We start from the raw sequence: 19,803 nt of genomic DNA, 5'->3' as shown, positions 1-19,803 counted from the left end.
GGGACGGGCAGAGCACGGACCGCACTCTGCTCGGGGGGGACACGAGGAATGGGCAGGAACTGATGCCCAGGAAGGTCCACCTGGACATGAGGAAGAACTTCTTGGCTGTGCAGTGACCCAGCACTGAACAGAGACCAGGGAGGGTGTGGAGTCTCCTCCCTGGGGATGTTCCAGAACCATCTGGACACAGTCCTGTGCCGTGTGCTCTGGGATGGCTCTGCTGGAGCGGGAGGTGGGACCGGGGGACTCGCTCTGGGCCCTTCCAGCCTGACCCATCACGGGAGGGCCGGGGCTGGGCTCAGCCCAGGGAGGGAAGGAGGTGTCAGGTGAGTGGCACCCATTGCCAAATGTGCCCGGAGTGTGATGGGATTTGTCAGGGAATCCAGAGAGGCGTCAGAGGACATGAGTGACAGAGGACATGCTGCCAACTCTCAGAAATCCAAATGGTCCGTGTTTCGGGTTAATGTCCTGAAGCCAAGGCAGCACCCTCAAGGCGTGTGTGTGATGTTCCTGTGAGCCCTGTGCACATGTGCTCACACACAGCTGTGCAGAGACACTGGACTTCACTTTTTGGAGCAGGAACATCTGGATCAGGACAAGACTCCACATGAAGCTCTTCACTGTAGATCAGGACACATCTGGTCAAGACCTCTTCAACAATCTGAGTTCTGTAGCACAAAAAAACCCTTCAGAGGTGAAAGGGAACGATGTTTTTTGCTGCTTCAGAAAGACACAAGCACTTGGAGGATGAAGTAAAGTGTAATTCCCTCCATCCTCAGCTTTCAAACCCCTTCTGGTTCAGTGACATACTCCAGCTCAGCCTTACAATGCTAGAAAGGAAAGTCCACGTGTTTGAAGCAGTGCCTGAAGTGCAGAAGCAGAGAAAACTTATCACCAATTACTGAGACTTCATATAACTCAAGGATCTCCTGCGTTTTCAAGTGACTGATGTCCTGGCAGTGTGTACATCACAATTCACTTAAATAGCTTTTATAGAGAATTTAGTGACATGTTATTGTGTCTGGGAGGCTGCTTTGACACTTCCTCGTTCAGTGGGATGGAGAAACCCACTGCTTGTCACTGTCTGCAAGTGACACCAGGGTTTTCACTCTGTGCTTCCATGGCATCCTCTCATCAGTGGACATAAGAGTCAGTAAGTCATTGAAGGAGTCTTTGTTCGACATGGAAATGTAAATAAAAAAATGGAAATACACAAAACTTACCTGCAGAACCAAAGCTGGTGCTTTGGCATTGCAAGGGCTCCTGGAACTGAGGTGCTTCCAAAGTCCCTCTGCAACACGTGTGAAATACCTCTCGAGGAAGGAAAGCAAAGAAAGCTGGTTTGGTTTTTCTGTAACAACATCATTTTGCCTTCCAGGAGCGGATACTTTTGCTTTGATGGCACAGCGTTGGAAAACATTTCTGAAACATTGTTAAGTCAGGACCATGTTCAGAAACTCTCAACTTTTTGGCTGCTTGAGTCAGTTTTCTACTGCCTAAAACACACAACCCCAAACTTAAGCACCTTCCTGTTTCAGCACTCTTTTATTTATGCTTTACCCGTGGCCACTCTGGAGCCATCACTTAATACAAAGAAAATACAACAACTCCAGAAAAACAACCCACAGACCTTCTAATCTGAGGGTGGAATTTGAGAATACAGAAGTGTCTGAAGGTTGGAGGAACTGAGTGTAGAGGAACATGATAATGCAATTGGAAGTAGAAATTACATTTGATACGTATTTAAGGGAATGAACACAACAGGAAGATCTGTGCAAAGGACACAGCAGCACAAGCACAAACAATCGGAGTCCAGGCAGGAGAACTTTCTCCCTTTTTCTCCTGTGTGTGCAGAGTGAGGTGAACAAAACGAAGCAAAAGTTGATAGTAATAGCTTTAATATACTTTTTATACTACAGAAGTGGGTATTGTTTCTCAAACTGGAAAAATCAGTGAAATCACAGCATTGTAGGAGACTAAACACTTCACAGCAGAGGGGAGGCAATTAGCACTCCCAAGCTGAATAGGTTTAATTGCACGTGTGGTGCTGATTCAGGTCAAAATTGTGCCCAGATTCATCATTGTTCTAGTTTAGGAGTCCTATTATGCTTGTTTTTTATTCAAATCCTAAATAATTAAGACAACTCTTGATGGCTTTACACGTAATTAATTATATAATAAGTACAAGTAAGTTAATCAGCATTAAGATCACAGGTCTCAGGTGATCTTTAAGACCCACTAAGCCACCCACCTTCTGAGCTGTGGCACTTCATCATCTGTCAGCATTCTCCAGCCTTCTTCCATGAAGTTGGCTTTGGGAAGAGTCACAAGGAAGGAACCAAATTTAGGCTATATCAGGATAAAAGTGGGGAAGAACAATTCCTTGACATGGAGTACCCTCCTTTTCTCCTTGTTTTTTCGAATGATACTCATACTGAGCCTGTCTGTGAGTAGAGATGCTTAGAATAGATTTGCTTAGTTGGTTGGGATAACTTGAAAGTCCCTTAGTCAGACCAATAGGAAATTTATCTGTCATAACTAACAACTTAATTTCTCTTGGAAGCTGGTCAGTCAAGTGTCCTCTCATTTGGGGGTGATGCCATGACAAGCTACACTTCTGTGGATATCTTACCTGTTGTCAGTGCTTTCAGTCAACATCTTTCCTGTTCTGGAGCAAAACCACAAGTATCCTTTAGTGCTCAGATCATGCTGGTCCTGAGAGCACAGCATTTTAGGACTTGTGTTAGAGAACCACCCTCAGTTTCCCAGGAAACAAGTTCTCAGCTGTGGTTTTGTCTGGGTTCTCCTGCTGGGGTGTGACGTGTTTGCAAAAAGTCGGAACAGGAAAGAGGTTTGTGAGCCAAACACAGGGTGGTTAAGGTGGTGTTTGTTTATTATGATGCACCATTGGTACCAGTTTCTGTTGAACAGTCAGTGCAGCCACCCCTGCAGGGATAACACTCCATTTTATGCTCTTAGCCCTCTACTGCTTTCTTGCAATCCCTCCCTCGGGCTGAGTTTTCAGACCTAATTTTGGATTAAAAGTTGCAATGTGGTCTTCTCTCTGCAGTGTTGGTGTATTTCCCCCTGACCAGTAACAATCACAGTCTGTAAGGAAATTACAAATTGCCACAATGTCTGGAGAAATAAGGTACAATTTGGCAGGAGCAGAGGAAGAGATGATGCTCATAAAGTTCCTGTGCTTTGCCAGTTTACTCATGTCTTCTGCAGCATGGAGGTGATGTCATGAACAGTGAAAAGTTTGGTAAGGATTCCTCTCCTCTGCACATCCCCTGTTCCTGCTGATCCCAATATTACCATTTGCCTGCAGCTCTGGAATGCCAGCCCCTGAAATCTGTCGCTGAAGTTACCCACGAATTGAACTGAGCAGGCAATCTGTCATTTCAGTCCTCTGTGCCAAGATTTCAATCCATGCTTATACTTGGAATCCTGATAGACCCTTAAGTAAATATTATTGATTAGTCATCATTATTTTTTACTGTTGATATGCAGAAGGTTGTGGAACCTTGTGGCTGGATTTCTACGCAGTCCACTGGAAAATATGTTTGATTATCGTGTTTGTGTTGGCAGCTGGGCACATCTTTATTGCAGGCTCAGATTAGAGCCTCATAAAGATTGCACAGAGAACCCAAACCAAAACAGAAGCCAGCTCCCTCCAACCTCAGACCAGACAAACCCTCACCCAAACAGGCAGGGATCTTGCTTTGCTCCTGGTTTCACATCCTCTTGGGCACATTAACCTTGGGTGTCTGAAGTGGTTTTGTCCCAGCTCCAGGATCCCCGTGGTCTGGGTCAGAGGGATTGAACTTCTCGGCCTTGTGAATCACAGACCTAAATCTGCTCAGGGGAAACTGAACTGTGAGTTACCTTCTTCCCCCCTTCATTAAACGTGCCCGACCAAATATATCCCTGCCATGCACTGATTTGAGCCAGGAAGCAATTAAAGCTCCTGTTCTTGCCAAATGATTGAGTGCTTGCAGACACAGATTCCTAAGAAAGTATAATAGAGAAAGTGCATTAGCAAAGTATTTGTGCCTTCATAGGAAATGAATATGGATGTAATTAAGGAAAGCTGATTTATGTAGAACTGTAAAACCAGGGACACGAAATGAAAAATTCTCTGTAAATGTCAAGTCAGTGTTTCGTGGTGGCCAAAACAAGGCAAATAGAGAATTGCAATGGTATTAAGAAAGGAGCTGAGAATTAAAATGCCACTTTATAAATCCCTAGTACATGAATATTTAAGACATTGTATGGAGTTCTAAGCACCTGAACTCTAAAGATCATAGAACTGCTGTTCTACTACAGTCTGCTACTAACACTTGGAGAATGGCAAGTGTAGTGTGGCTTCTCTGGGGACATGGAAAAGACAAGACTGAGTATGATGAGAGGATAAGCAGGGTCCGTAAAATAATAGGAAATGGAAAATGGGAACGAGAAATAGGGAATGTAGAATCATGAAATGGGTTGGGTTGGAAGCATCCCTTAAGTTCATTGAATCCCACGCCCTGCCATGGGCAGGGACACCTTCCACTAGCCCAGGTTGCTCCAAGCCCCATCCCAACCTGGCCTTGGACACTTCCAGGGATGGGGCAGCCACAGCTTCTCTGGGCAACCTGTGCCAGGGCCTCACCTCTGCCACAGGGAGGAATTCCTTCCCAATATCCATCTAACCCTGCCCTTTGGCAGTGGGAACACATTCCCCCTTGTCCTGTCCCTCCATCCCTTGTCCCAAGTCCCTCTCCAGCTCTCCTGGAGCCCCTTTAGGCCCTGGAAGGGACTCTCAGGTCTCTCAGAGCCTTCTCTTCCCCAGGTGAACCCTCCAGCTCTCCCAGCCTGGCTCCAGAGCAGAGCTGCTCCAGCCCTTGGAGCATCTCCGTGGCCTCCTCTGGACTCACTCCAGCAGCTCCACGTCCTCCCTGCTGCTGTTCCCCAGTTTGCATTCTAGCAAATGATCAGCATTATGTAAATTTCAATAAACATCCAAAACCTCACTATTTAGTCATCAAAAACTTTGTTTTCAACTTAAAATATCAGGGGTTGCCATGAAATCTCCAAATGAAACATAAATAGATGAAACCTCTTATTGGAGATTCAGTGGGCTTTGGACCCAGAGACATCCCTCTGCACATATTATTAGATCTGATTAGTCTGCACCAAATGAAATTATATATATTTGGAAAAATTACAGGCAAATGTCACCAAATGTACGGTTCAGTCACTGTGATCCAGTTACACAAAGATTCAAAAACTTACAGCTATATTTTTTATTATTTATTATTTGTAGGCAAATGAAATATGAAACATTTGCTCTGAATAGTCAGAAAAGGAGAAACTGTATCTGTACAACTCCACTAAAGAACACAGAAAGAGCTCTAAAGCAGCCCACTAGGAAATAACCTTTGTTTTAAAGTATTACTTAATTATTTTTATCAATGTGATAAAAGACTATCTGAAATATGAATTTATCATTTATCTACAGACTTTCTAAAGTTCTTTTTCAAATAGTAACAATTGTATCTGGTGTAAAGGAATGCAGACAAACACAAGCCAAATAGGCAGCATTTTCAAGACATTTGTTGATTCTCCTCTCCTACCATTAATTTTCTGATACAAGTACCCCCCAAAAAAAAAAGGACATAATTTTTCATATATATAAAGCCATTATCAGAATAATTTCACCCTCCTCCCCAGTGCACATTTGATTGCAAGGGCTTTGGAATTTCTGAGTTCTGGCTCTATCAAACCATGAAACAAAAACTAGTATTGCTCTGTTTGTGTTTCCTTCCACAGGATCTGGAGCAAATACAGACTTTACATTGCAAATTGTTATTTGACATAAGACCAAAAAAATCTAAAATATCTTCACTGAGATGAACTGGGTCTTCTGTTATCCTGAACTTTGTGTTATCAGATCTGCAGAAACATGGAGCTGCTTTAAGACACGTGCTGAGGAAAGAAAGGACACTAATTTAAAGGACATTCATTTAAATGAATATCTGCAAACCACAGAACAAAGGTAAGAAATTCCTTTTTTTTTATGTCCTTACTTGTCTTTATTTCAAAATCATCTTTAGCTGAATAATGATTCCTTTCCAAATGCAAAAGATCATTGAGCTTTGTGTTCTTTATTAAGACTTCATTGTTTTTACAAAAATAGAAAATCATTAGCCTTTATTAGTTTTTAGTTTAACATACAGTTCATTTCTTTTTGGAAGGAGCATTCTGGGAGACAGTGGATTTAGTTTATTGTTGGTGGTTTGTTTAATTTGTAGTTTATAGCAGGTCTTGTGGTCACCACATAGATTATCAAGCTTCTGCTGTTATATATTAAAAACTACACAGATGTCAGAAAATATTTGACTAAGAAAGTGAATTTAGGACAAACTATCACGTTGTGGCAAACAAGGTCAAGAGCCCCTTTAGGAAGGAAACTATTTCATTGCCTCCCAGTTTGGATTCTCCATAGACACGGTCCACAAATGAAATAGGAACCTGTTGAAACAAACAAAACAACATATTGTTAAGGTTCAAAACCTAAATAATCAGAGATTCTCTACACAAAACAATGGCCTTTGAACTACAGCATTTTCAGACACTGGAGCAAAGCAAGCACCAGACTGGCTTCCTTCGTGTCAGCTCTTCCCAGTGGCTGAGGAGCACAAAATTATTTGGCTTATCACCTTGAAAGATGATCCCAAGACATCACTCAGTGGCTGGATGGTACACCAGTCAGAACAACCTCAGTGTTTTAAGCCTGGGGGCTTCAAATCAACCTCCAGCACTTTCCTTGTTCAGTTCAGTACCTTTGAGCCAGAGCCCCAGGAAGCACCAATATCCCACCAGCACGGAGCAGCTCAGCCTCACCCTGGCTGGGAGATGGCTCCTGAATATGACAGTGCACATTGCCCTCCTTTGAAAAGCCTTGTAAAATTGCATGCAGCTAAAGGAGTGGCAACAGGAAGAGGGAGGGATCTCAGAATCTTATCAGCCAGGGGAATAAGTAACTGGAAATTCAGATCCAGTATTCACCTGGCAAAGCTGGCAAAATAAAGAGTTCTACACCTGTAATTTCTTTATATTAGTTTGAAAATCTTGGCTGCTTCTTGGGAGCACAGGAAGTTCAGTCATCTGTGTGTCCCTTTACACAAAAGCATGAGATCCTTATCAAACTTGTCCTGTACCTCTCCAATGGTGTATCCCAACTGCCTGGCCCGAACAATCATCTCCATCTGGAAGACGTAGCCTTTAGAAACACATTTCTCCATGAGTTTCTGCAGGACTTCTTTTCTGTACAACCTGTAAACAGTTACAAAGAAAATGAAACCTGAAACTTTGGAAATCAAGGCAGTGTGTGGGAATCTGAACTGCAATCCCTCACTCATCTCATTCCTATTTATAAAATCTTGAACAAAGCCATAGGAGCAGCAGTTCTTGCAATCTAGTCCACTATTTCTTCCACCCTTCCCAAGGAGATTTCACAGCCCTCAGTAACGAAGGGCTGTTCTTATTCCAATTCCCTCTTCAGCAGATTTTTAATTTCCAATGAACTCGATGAATTGCAAACCAGAGCCATACCTGAAACTCCCTGTGAGGTCTGATGCTCCCGGTCTCAGCAAAACCTGAGTCAGAAAATTGGCACCACGGCTGGGAAGGAAAACATGAATGTCAGAGTTGCCCAGCACACAATTCCCAAAGATCAAGCAGAATTTCTAAAAAATAAGTACATATAATCCCCCCCCAACCCAACAAAACTTTTATTGCTTAATATGAATAAAAACAGATTTCTAGTGTGTTTCAATTCTAGATTTGATTAATAAATTATAGAATCTTGAAATCAAACACCCAATGTTTTGTTTTTCAAAAGCAGATAATTAGGAGATCATTGAACTTCTCTATGAAGAAAAAACAAGGATACAATTTGCCAGTGGTGCACACTTGTGGTATTTAATGTGATTTTGCAGTGCCCAAGCAGGTACAGCAGTTCTGCTGACTAAAGACTCAGTTCAGCTCACACAGATGGCATGTATGGAATTACGATTTATAAATAACAATTTTATGTGTAAATATCTGAAAAACACTGACCTGATTAATTTTCTTCTCAAATCCCAGCCATATACCCCTCCATTTCCTTTATATCTTGTTCCAGATACAATATCAAAATTGCCTTCTTTCTGCTTTCTATAAACAATTGGTTTTATCAGAAAAACAGGAGGAATATTTCAAAGTACAAATTTCAGAGTAAGAACAATCACTCTTTTAATACAAAATCTGAAGTTTACAAACTTTTAAATAAGTAAGTAGAGAAGAGAGGCAAGCAGAACTTAGGGTGGTTATAAGCATTATTTAGACACTTGTTAATTGTTTTCTTAAAAAGAGCTACTTCAGGGAATCTTATGATTACCTTTTACCTACTATGGCACAGAATTTCACACAGGAGTTCATAAATAATTTATAAAGATCAACTTGCATTTTCATACTACCATTGGCACCTACCTGATAAACTCTGGAATAAATTTTGGCTGAAATGGAAGGAAAACAGATCAGAAAAGACAAAAGGGCAGGGGTAAAATAAAACCAACCAATTAATTCTAACAGACTAAACCCACAGAACATGAAATACAGACTTACATGGTGAGAGAGGTCAGCATCCATAATGACAATGAAATTCCCAGTGGCATGCTTCATTCCATGAATGTAAGCAGTGCCTGGTGAAAACAGCACAGAAATATTTCCCTCATAACTTTAACATGTGCAATCTTCCAGCCACAGTCTTCCCTTCATTTTCTAAAACCTCCGCTAGAAAACGATCAAGTAAAAAACTCCTAAATTATTTTCAAATGATGTATTAGTGGATAAACATTAAAATTCTTATTCCTTTTTCCCTATGATTTCAGCCCTGGATTTTAAAAATATAAACCTTGGCAGGTCCCACTGCACCAGAAATGCACAAAGAGACTTGACTGCAGAAGTGGGTCACTATCTGAAATCTCATTTACAAAAGCACTACAGGCACTAAAATAGAATAGGACTCAGGCTCCAAATATCACTGACAGTTCAAACCCTCATTCTGCACTCAGGGAATGGGGGTGGGAGGGAAAGGAGCAGGTATGAAGTTGTGGGAAACGTTTTATAAACAAACTGGGATATTTATGTGTGCATTTTTAACCTTGTTTGCTTGCAAACAACTTGATGAAAACATACATTTCTGCTTTTGGGTTTTAGTGTAATTTTTTCTGGACCTTTATATACTAGATCAATCAAAGTATACAGCAAAAATTTTATATTACTAAATCAGAGTTAATAAGGACTTACCCAGGCCCAGCTTTCTTGGTCTGGGTCTCAGAAGCTGCAGAAAATGTAAAAGACGCATATATTACTTGAAGTACAGTTTTTAATTCATTTTAGTGACACCTTAAAAGTTGCTGTTTTCAAGATATGAACATATTTTAAAGTTTAGTTTTAATTTCTAGAGAAAAAAGTTACAGAACACACAACTCACAATTTTATCTGATCCGTATATTTTTTCCAACTGCTCAGCGATTTCCTGTGTCCCATCTGGGCTTCCATCATCAATGATGATAATTTCAAAATCGATTCCACTGAAATGAAAATTATTTTTCAATGAACAAACAGAAACCCCTGATTCCCTCCCTAAATCCTTGTGAAGGGCAGGAAGCTGAGGACCAGAGCAGAGATTTCGTGGGGTCAGAGCCACGCTGTGGGGGGTTCGGGCTCTGCTCCCAAGGAACAAGAAGGAACAGCCTCAAGCTGTGCCAGGGGAGGTTCAGGTTGGACATCAGGAGGAATTTCTTCATGGAGAGGGTGGTCAGGCATTGGAAGGGCGTGCCCAGGGAAGTTTGGAGTCCCCATCCCTGGAGGTGTCCAAGGAACGCCTGGACGTGGCACTCAGTGCTGCGGGCTGGGTGACAATGTGGGGATGGGGCACAGCTTGGACTCCACGGGCTGGGAGGGCTTTCCCAACCTCAGTGATTCCGGGATTCCGTGATTCTGCAGTCCACTCCGGGTTCGGATGATGTTCCTGCCCTCCTCACCTGTGCCGTCCGTGTGTCGGTGTCACCTCCGGGCATCCCCGGCCCTACAGACACCGCCGTCCCCGCTCACCCCGCCCGGCCCCACACCGGGGGTGTAACCGACCCGCCAGCCCCCGGCCCTCCCGTGCCGCCGGCCGAACCTGTCTCGGAAGGTGCGCACCAGCAGCCACACGACGAGCGGCAGGTTGTCGCGCTCGTTGTAGGTGGGCAGCAGCACCGAGAGGCGCTGGGGGCGGTGCCGCCATGTCGGCAGTGACGCGGCCGCCGGAAGCGCCGCCGCGCCGGGCGGGCCGGGCCGGGGCGGGGCGGGAGGAGGGAGCGGCGCGGCCATGGCGGGCGCGGGGGCGGCGCGGCTGCGGGCCGAGATCCGCCGGAGGGAGCGGGAGCTGCGCGGGCTGCGGGAGCGCCTGCAGGCTGAGCTGGCGCGGGGGGACAGCGCCGAGCAGCAGCAGGACCAGGACGAGGAGGGGGATGGAGCGGCCGAGGAGGCGCTGGGGGATGCCGAGGAGGAGCATGGAGACCGCGGGCTGCGGGACCTGCTGGCGCGGGGGGACGCGGGCAGCGCCGATGGTGATGGTGATGGTGATGATGGTGATGATGCGGAGGGGGCCGGCGCCTTCCCTGCTGAGCTGCCGCCGCTGCCGCCCCGCGCGGCGCTGAGCGCGGCCGAGATCGCGCGGTACAGCCGGCAGCTGGTGCTGCCCGAGCTCGGCGTGCGGGGCCAGCTGCGCCTGGCGCGGAGCGCCGTGCTCGTGGTTGGGTGCGGCGGGCTCGGCTGTCCCCTGGCGCAGTACCTGGCGGCGGTGGGCGTGGGCCGCCTGGGGCTGCTGGACCACGACGTGGTGGAGACCAGCAACCTGCAGCGGCAGGTGCTGCACGGCGAGGCGCGGCGGGGCCGGCCCAAGGCGGTCTCGGCGGCCGCGGCGCTGCGGCGGCTGAACTCGGCGGTGCAGTACGTGCCCTACTGCGGGGCGCTGAGCCCGCGCTCCGCGCTGCGCCTCGTGCGACAGTACGACATTGTCGCCGACTGCTCCGACAACGCGCCCACGCGGTACCTGGTGAACGACGCGTGTGTGCTGGCGGGGAAGCCGCTGGTGTCCGGCAGCGCCCTGCGCCTCGAAGGGCAGCTCGTCGTGTACAACTACGGCGGGGGGCCCTGCTACCGCTGCCTGTTCCCCGAGCCGCCCCCGCCCGACACCGTGACCCGCTGCGCCGACGGGGGCGTGCTGGGGGTCGTGCCCGGCATCATCGGCTGCATCCAGGCCCTGGAAGTGATCAAGATCGCCTCGGGAATGGGCTCCTCCTTCAACCAGTTCATGCTCATGTTCGACGCCCTCGAAGGGAGGTTCCGCAACATCAAGCTGAGACCAAAGAAACCAGACTGTGCCGTGTGCGGGGACAACCCCACCGTCACCTGCCTGCAGGACTACGAGGCGTTCTGTGGTTCTTCTGCCACGGACAAGTGTAGGGCTCTGCATCTGCTGCCCAGCGAGGACAGGATCTCGGTAGAGCAGTACAAGAAAGTGCTGGATGACAGGGTTCCTCACGTGCTGCTGGATGTCCGCCCGCAGGTGGAGGTGGATATCTGCCGCCTGGAACACGCCGTCCACATCCCGCTGAGCAAACTGGAAGAGAAGGATGAGGAACAGCTGGAGTATTTAGAAAAAAGAATTCGTGAAGAGAAGCAGAGAACTAATGACCAAGCATCTCCTCCTGTATATGTTGTTTGCAAATTGGGAAATGATTCCCAGAAGGCTGTAAAAATCCTGCAGGAGCTACCTGCCAAAGAATCTGGTTCTGTGTTAGCAAAGGATATTAAAGGGGGGCTCATGGCCTGGGCCACTAAAATTGATCCAACATTCCCTCAGTACTAGAAATTTATGGTGAAAAAACCACACGTTTTCCTAGTAGGTTGCATAGGTTTTCATCTTCTCTGTGTAATGACTATATCACATGAAAAAACCAGAAATGCCATGTTGCTTTTTTATGTTACTTTTTTTTCCAAAAACGCTATGTATTTTTCTAGATGTTTGATTTTTTTTTTATAAAGATATGAATCTGTCCATGGGAATGGAGAGAAATGTGTTTCTTGGTTATGATTTAATAGTAAAAACTTGGTATAACTACTGAATTGTGCATGTAATGATTGAGAATGGCTCCTAATTACTAATTGTAACCTGAAAATGACAAAGCTCAGGAATCATGTTTTTACTCAATCTCCAAACTCCTTTGCAGATGGAAACAGTGCATAAAGCAATTTAAAAAAATAACTGTTAATCTCTAGCTGATCTGTACCACTACTAATCTGTCACAGGGAATTGCCAAGGCAGCACTGATGAGACCATTGTGGTCAACATCTTTTAGTTCTCTGTAGGAGCCTTGTGTATTTATGGCAGAGAAGAGCACCTACAGCAAGGGGGTTGTGCTAAGAACTTCCAGAGCCAGCCATCCCCACTGTGGGCTGGCAAAAAAAGTGGATTCTCCAACTTGAATAGAGAAACTGAGATTAGCTGTTAATAAGATGTAAGTCTGACCCCAGGAAGTTTGTAAAACAGACAGAAAGTGCTTTTGTCAGTGCTTAGATTTCAGAGGTTGAGAGATAAGGGGTGGGAGGGGAGAGGAAAAAATACATATTTATCCTCCCTTCTGCAAGGGCAAAGACCTATTTCCTAAGTTTTCTCCCTGTTTGGCAGTTGTATCTCCCTATTTGTGGAGAGTTCTGCACATCTGAGAAGTATCTGCAGTTGAACTGAATGAATAGAAAGAGAAATAAATAGCTTCTCAACAGAGCTGCCTGAGGCCTCATCACTTCAGCATAGTAATTATCTCCTTATATTAATTAAGGTATGAATTTCTTTACTTCCCAAGGAGGAAAAAAACACCTGTCATGACTTATTCTTCACATTGCATCTGGGGGAAAAAAAAGAAAAAGGGTAGTGCCATTATAACTAGTAGTTGAAAAGATATATTTTAGTAAAATAAATTTGAGAACAGCCACACTCCTGCTTTATTATAACATGCCATGGTTCTGGCAATGACAGTCTTGTGAAGGAAGGAGGGATGTGAGTTTATGAACAGAGTTGTGTCTCACTGTTTACAGGACAATCAAAGTATGGAAGGACATGACTTATAACCAAAGTTTTAGTGTTTGTGGTGTGTGCTTTTCAGATGGACAGTGGAGGCTCAGCTCAACCAGAATGTTTGGGTCCTGGTGGGTGCCTCTTTCTGGGAATTGGAAACCAGAGGGACTTGTTTGAAATGCCTGACCTGTGTTTTCATTTTTCTGTCTTTGCTGTGATGTCAAGGAGAGACTGGAGCACTAAAGGCAGCAATAGCAGTAATTCTGAAACACCCACAGCGGGGTGAGGGGTGTCACACACCCATCTACTCCTGAAAAAGGGACACCTTTCCAGTCACTCCAAGCAAGGTGAACCCAAGGACCTGGAGAGAAGGGAAAGACTTGGATTCTAAATCTAAGTGGTGTGAAGCCTTTTCCCTTGTTACAGCTTTTTTTGCCTGTGTGTTGTCCTGAAATGTCATGTTCTCTGCTGATGTTCTCATCCCTTCCCAGGACTCATTAAACTATCAATAAAGCAGGAGTTGGACTCTGATCCTTGAGGGTCCCTTCCAACTCAGCATATTCTATGGCTCAGGTTAAACATTTAGCAGCAAGTGTTTGCCAATTCTGGGACAGAAGAAGGAGAATATTTTGTAGCAAATTTAAACGTGAGTTTCTTGCAGTGCATTTTCAAGCAGGAATCCAGACTGTGAGTCTTTATAGGAAACAGTCAACACCCGGAGGTTCTGGAGAATTCTGTGGAAATTCAGTGATAAGGATGAATGAAAATGGGCCCAAACCAGACTGATATCAAAACTGGCAGGCTGATGAGAGACAAACTTTCGAGGATGTTTTCTATTAAAATGGCTTTTTGGAAAGACCATTCTTACCATTCTGCAGGGACCAATGTCCAAAGCTCCTACAGGAGTGCAGCATCTGAAATGCATCTGTGATTTTTACATAAAGAGAGTTCTATACAGAACTAATTAGGCATACAATATAGAGGAGGGTATTTTATAGAGGAGAGAAAGAACTGGTGGCTCAGTTCTGCTCTCAAGGGAGTATGCAAAACGTAGGTTTCTTTGGAAAAAAAGTTCTCTTCCTTGACTTAGAGTAGCAATTAAATCCTCAGCAAATATGGAAACATCTTCCATGTCTCTCAGACAAAGCTGGAGTCCATAGTGCTTGTCAAATTTCACTCTTTACATGCTAGGGATTTTATTTTATCTTATTTTTTTCCCCTTGGCTTGCTAAACTGACACACAGGTCATCCTGTAAGCACAGCCCTCAGCAGTGCTGGGCTCTTTGAAGATAAGCTGAAAAATCAAGGATCATAAAATCATATCTAAGCACCAAACCATTCTTATTATTGCAGACTTATCTTTTATTTTGACGTGCTTTAATTCCCGAGCTCTATAAAACACCTGGTGGTTTCTCTACTGCTAGAGAAACTCTACTTAGAAATTCTAAGAGGTGCAATAAAACTTTATGATTCTGTAATGCTGCCAAAGTCCTGTCGAAATACTGGTGGGTGTTGCCGTTGTGAGCGAAGAGAAGGTGCTTTGGCCACGGAGCTCTGATGCTCTGGGATGTGTTACCAGGAGAAAGAAGGTTGGGCAGCACAGGGGGTTTATCTCCTTGTCCTTCCCTCCATGTCACAAGGTTGCCTTTTGCCTTTTTTTGTTATATTCTCTTTAAATGCCTTCCTAGGATTTGGCACAGGAACAGCTCCCACCTCAGGGTTTGGGGGGGGATCCACAGTGGCTGCTGCCTTTTAATGTCTCCCATGTGTTGCTCTCTGGGATGGCTGCAGTTCATTTCTAATCCTGTTTATTCCTGAGCCATGGGTGGTATTTTAAGGCAAAGCAAATTGAGTTGGTCAAGCTTGTAGACCAGTCTAAAACATGCCTACAGTTTTTGTACTAATGTGCCTTGATAACCTGGCAGAAGTCTCTGTTATCTCAAAACCCCAATAAATTCACCACTGACCTGCTATCAAAGCGTAGGATTTTTTAAAAATCCCCTAACAATTAATAGGAGTATTTGTAGACAACTGTATAGGGGATGTAGTCAAAACTGGTCCTCAAAGTTCACACACCAGAATTTTAGGCATGTGAGCATCTTGATTGTTATTACCCTATTAGAAAGCATAATTTCTAATAGAAATTTAGCTGTTCAAAACAAAACTTTGCACTAGATGCTTAAAATACTCCAAGCACAAGGTTGTGTTGTTTTTTTTTTAATATGAAAACTTAGAGCTTTCTGAAACTACAGAAAAAATAATGTGAAGGCTGTGTGCTAGGTGGCACTGCAAGTTAATAAACCACAGCCATCCCCAGGCTATGAAAGGCAATTCAAGCTTAGAAAGAGCTGGTTTTGAACAGCTCTTTTGAAAGAAGACGAGGGAAATTGAATAAATTGGAGATTAACACCTATTAGGGCAGCAAAATTTGGAGCACAATGTGAATGGCAGGAGAACACACACATGAATTGGCTTGTGGTATTAACCTTCTGTGGGTTGTGTTACTTGGTTAAATATACCAACCCCTTTCCTTACCTCACTCTGCAGCTTCAGTTTCTTGGTGGGGAAATAAATACGGTGCAGGAAAAGCAGTACTTGATTGGAGGCCTGGTTAGGAAGGAAGGAGACAAAAAGATTTCCCAGAGCTTTCTCCTCCAGTGACTCAGTTGTCCAGAAGGGCAATGGTTTCACGAACAAGGCAAAAGACAGAGGAGAAATGCAGAGTCTCTGCTAAGTTTTGGCTGCACTCCTGGGCAAGTCACTCTTTCCCCAGTCTCTGCTGTGTGCCCACTGTGTCCTCAGTGACCAGATTCCAAGGAAGCAATTTAATAAGCATGTTGTTCTGGAACAGTTCTAATAGCTCAGATTCATGGGTTATGGGACTTGGACAAGGCAGGGGGGTATTGCAATGACAAAAGCTTGGCCATTTAGAGCACAAGTCCATTCTAATCTGTGTTGTGCCATACAGCAGCACGCTCTGTACTCTCCATACAGCAGCAAAGGGAAGGGAAAATGCCCTCTTTGCCTGTTCTCTAGTCTTTTATCATTGAACAGGTTCATTTGATCATCTTCACAATATATTTCAGGTGACTGATTCAGCTGATAGTCAAAGCCAACTGAAACATATCCATGTGATGGTGCTGCTCTGACCTCTTGTTCTTTCTATTGTGAAGTGCTTGCAAGTCTAATATTTCATGCTCATGCTAAGAACAAAAAATAGCTTCCCTCCAAAATGATGGCTGTCATCTGAATCTTATCAGAAAAGCACATTGGTAAGAGTTCAGTCCAGTCCTGCTGTGGTACAAGTTTCCCAGCCAGAGAAGAAGCTACTCCTGGTCTGCATTAGGGCTGCTCAAAGTGATGGTGTCTGTTGAAAACCAGAGTCAGGCTGCAGCTTTAGCCAGAACCAACATCTGGGAAACATGGCTTAGGCAGAGCAATCCAGGCTGGAATGTGCTGTCCATGGCCCAGCTGCCAACCTCCACCGGGGCCTTGATGGGGGGGTTCACTGTGGGATTTGCTGCCCTGCCCCTTTGCCATCAGTCCCTGAAGGGAGGAGCCAGCAGTTGGATGTTCTTGTGGCTTCTCCATGCCCATGGCACGAGGCCCTGCTGTGCCAGGAAGCCGTAGTTTGGTTCACGAGGTGTTCGTGCTGTTGCTAAGAGACCAAATCCCTGCCTTGCAAAGAAAGGTTATTTCCAAATTTGAAATGGCTCTGTAGATATTTGACTGGGAAATGAATGAACTCTCTTAGGCAAAGGGGCATTCACCTGTGGTGAAAGGGGTCCTGGAATCACGGGGTGATTTGGGTTGGAAGGGACCGTTTAAGATCATTTGCTCCAAAGCCCTGCAGTGGGCAGGGATACCTTCCACTATCCCAGGTTGCTCCAAGTTTATCCAACCTGGCTTGAACACTTCCAGGGATGGGGCAGTCACAGCTACTCTGGGCAACCTTGCCAGGGCCTCACCACCCTTATTGTAATAAAAGTCTTCCCTATAGTTATTCTGAATCTACCCTCTTGTAGTTTAAATCTGCTACCCCTTGTCCCACTGCTACAGGCCCTGCCAGAAGTTCTTATTTTGGGAAACAGATCTCTAATTTCACTATGTAAGGGCTTGAAATTCTTAAAATAATAGATTAAAGTGTTTAGACTTGGTTTTTTTCTGTGTGTATTTTTATGTACAGGTATACAGGTATGTATGTGCACACCCAGAGGATGACTGTGACAGATCTATATTAGGCAGAATCTATAGAAATAATTTCCAGGACTTGCATATTGTCCATTTCAAACATGTTTTTTAATCTCTGCTCTCAGTTTAATTTTATTACTGTAGTAGTGGGAGGTAACAGGTGTGACAATGATTTGAACCAATTAAAACACTGTAGATGCCTTTTCATCTTCAATTTCTTTCGCACATAAAACCATAACTGCTTCCTTACCAGGCTGCTCCTGTGCGAGAGATGGAGGTGTTTACATTGCACCCCGTGACCTCGAAGTTTGTTAATTTTAGTTGGATAAAGTTCCATTAGCCTTTTGAAAGATGTCACTTGCCAATATTCCAGCCAAAGAAATGCTGCATAAATATTTTTATGAGGGTTTATGTAGTGTCAATATGAGCTTTGCACTTCCCAGGAAGCTCTGGTGAGGGTGTATCCTCGTCCTCGTTTCCCTGCAGATCCACCGGCCTGCTCTGGAAATGACAGGCCAGATGTGCAATGGATCGAATATTTCCCTCTGTATTTTAAAAAGAATTTCCCAAAATGTTTTACAGCTCCTTTTCATGTCGGCTGGTGCGGGTGGGAGCTCCAGGACCAGGAATCAGCGGGAGCTGCCGGGAGCGGCCCGTAGATGGCAATGTAAGATCCTGGGATCGGGCACGGAGGAAAGCCCGTTCTTTTCCCCAAACACTGACTCACACCTTGGATTTATGGTGTTCTCAGTGATTTTTGACTCTCCTAGCACTGACCAGACTCTGGGGCCAGGCCTGCTGGAGTGCTGTCCCTTTCCTGGTCAGAAACACAACTGCACACAAATACAGCAAATAACGGGAGTCGGATTTACAGGGAACACTCGCCCTGTGGCTTTCCCTGTCAGTGATATGCAAAAATTTAACCATTCCTCATCACAGAATCCCAGAAACACTGAGGTTGGAAAAGCCCTCCCAGCCCATTGAGTCCAAGCCTTGTCCCCCAGCCCAGAGCACTGAGTGCCACATCCAGTCGTTCCTTGGACACCTCCAGGGATGGGGACTCCAAACCTCCCTGGGCAGCTCCTTCCAATGTCTGACAGCCTCTTCCAGGAAGAAATTCCCCTTGAAGTGCTCACACTCCTTTAGCTGTGGGCCAGAGCTCCTGCTGCCAGTGGAGAGGAGGAGTCAGCAGGGGAAAATGCTCAGGTAGGTTTTCACAGGTCCCACCAAAAGGAACGTTTTCTTAGTGCAATTTCAGGGGTTCTAGAAGCCTCCATGGTGGGATGAGGATCCAGCTTTGCCTCATGCTTCTGTTGCTGCTGTTGCTTTCCCATTCCCATGAAATTATGTTAATTTTCATCCTGTGATCCCTTGTTGAATTTGTGATCTCTGCTCTCACCTAAGATAACTTCACCCACTGTGCCATGTGATGCTTAATCTTCCCCACTCAGGTTGTCCTCAGAACTACTCCTCTCCCAAATTAAAGACCTGCAACTCCACAGTGTTGGATGTGGTTTTGCTTGAGGATGGTATTTATTGATTTCCCAAAATGTTCTTTTATTTATGAGTGAAACTGAGTCATCTTTTCCTTGACTGACCTGGAAACTGCCATCCCTGTAAAAGTTACAGATGATATCGCTCAGCTTCGTTGTGACATCGGGTGCATCACTAATGAGATTGAGAGCATTACTTCAATTTATCATTCAGCAATTGTGTCAGAACTTCATTTCTCTATATGATTAACTATAGAAATTTATGCCAGTCCCCAGCACTTTGATTCTGAGGTGGGCACCATTTAAATTATGGTGTCTTTAACAGAAAGAGAAACATTATTATCTTGCTGACCACTTCACTTGCACGAATGGGAGCTGAAAAATGAGCTGTCTGGTTTTGGAAACAAATGGTTGTGTTTTTTTAAAAACTCCCATCTCCAGATGATGGCTGGGAAGCACTTGCATTCCAGATCAGTCACTCGAGCAGGCTAATTACTGTAGTTTACAGCCCTGTTTTTCTGGACCCACAATGGATGTAGGAATCAAATTACGACCGTAATTAAGAACGGCCACAAAGCCGCGTCGTTAACGAGGGTACCTGACAAAGGAGGAGCTGAGCCCTCTCCCTGACACAGTTACACGTGTTTGTAACTGCCTGACTCTGGAGATGCACAAGGCTCTTCGACTCCTGTCACAAGGGCTGCAGGGATAACGAATGAATATTTATCAAGTGTAGCAAATATGCTCTAATTACCCTAATTGGCCTGCTGTGGTTGCAGTTACGGCAGAACTTTATTTCTGTTCAAGTGACATTTGCTTCTGGATTAGTTCCCGCAGGCAAAGGGGAAGTGAAAGACCTGCTGAAGAGGGCAGAAGATCCCCTGATATTCTGATCCTGCAGTTTCCTCACCGTGCTTCTGGCAGGCTGAGAGCTAATAACATCCTCCATCTCATTAGTGATTT

The 19,803-nt window shown here is 45.0% G+C and overlaps 2 protein-coding genes across 2 annotated transcripts; one reads left to right on the top strand and one right to left on the bottom strand.

Annotated features, from left to right (window-relative positions):
* Positions 1-6,133: 6,133 nt before the first annotated feature.
* Positions 6,134-10,407, bottom strand: DPM1 (dolichyl-phosphate mannosyltransferase subunit 1, catalytic). Its single transcript, XM_050314042.1, has 9 exons — positions 10,217-10,407; positions 9,524-9,623; positions 9,337-9,370; positions 8,653-8,729; positions 8,518-8,543; positions 8,107-8,202; positions 7,600-7,668; positions 7,206-7,320; positions 6,134-6,516 (listed from the first exon to the last, which is right to left on the bottom strand). Exons 1-9 carry the CDS (start codon positions 10,405-10,407, stop codon positions 6,412-6,414), a joined length of 813 nt encoding a protein of 270 aa, XP_050169999.1. The 3' UTR covers positions 6,134-6,411.
* Positions 10,406-12,207, top strand: MOCS3 (molybdenum cofactor synthesis 3). Its single transcript, XM_050314041.1, has one exon. It carries the CDS (start codon positions 10,406-10,408, stop codon positions 11,948-11,950), a length of 1,545 nt encoding a protein of 514 aa, XP_050169998.1. The 3' UTR covers positions 11,951-12,207.
* Positions 12,208-19,803: the final 7,596 nt, after the last annotated feature.

Source organism: Myiozetetes cayanensis, unplaced genomic scaffold (assembly GCF_022539395.1).
Source record: "Myiozetetes cayanensis isolate MyiCay16 unplaced genomic scaffold, myiCay2020 scf19, whole genome shotgun sequence".
Lineage (NCBI taxonomy): Eukaryota > Metazoa > Chordata > Aves > Passeriformes > Tyrannidae > Myiozetetes > Myiozetetes cayanensis.
This window is presented reverse-complemented; position numbering and strand designations above follow the sequence as displayed.

Excerpts from the sequence above, each read along its gene's own strand:
- MOCS3 (XM_050314041.1), top strand. The coding sequence starts at position 10,406 with ATGGCGGGCGCGGGGGCGGCGCGGCTGCGGGCCGAGATCCGCCGGAGG.
- DPM1 (XM_050314042.1), bottom strand. The coding sequence starts at position 10,407 with ATGGCCGCGCCGCTCCCTCCTCCCGCCCCGCCCCGGCCCGGCCCGCCC. Across the intron at positions 9,624-10,216 it reads GTGCGCACCTTCCGAGACAG|TGGAATCGATTTTGAAATTA; the intron begins GTTCGGCCGGCG and ends TTTTCATTTCAG. Across the intron at positions 8,730-9,336 it reads ACCAAGAAAGCTGGGCCTGG|GCACTGCTTACATTCATGGA; the intron begins GTAAGTCCTTAT and ends TGTTTTCACCAG.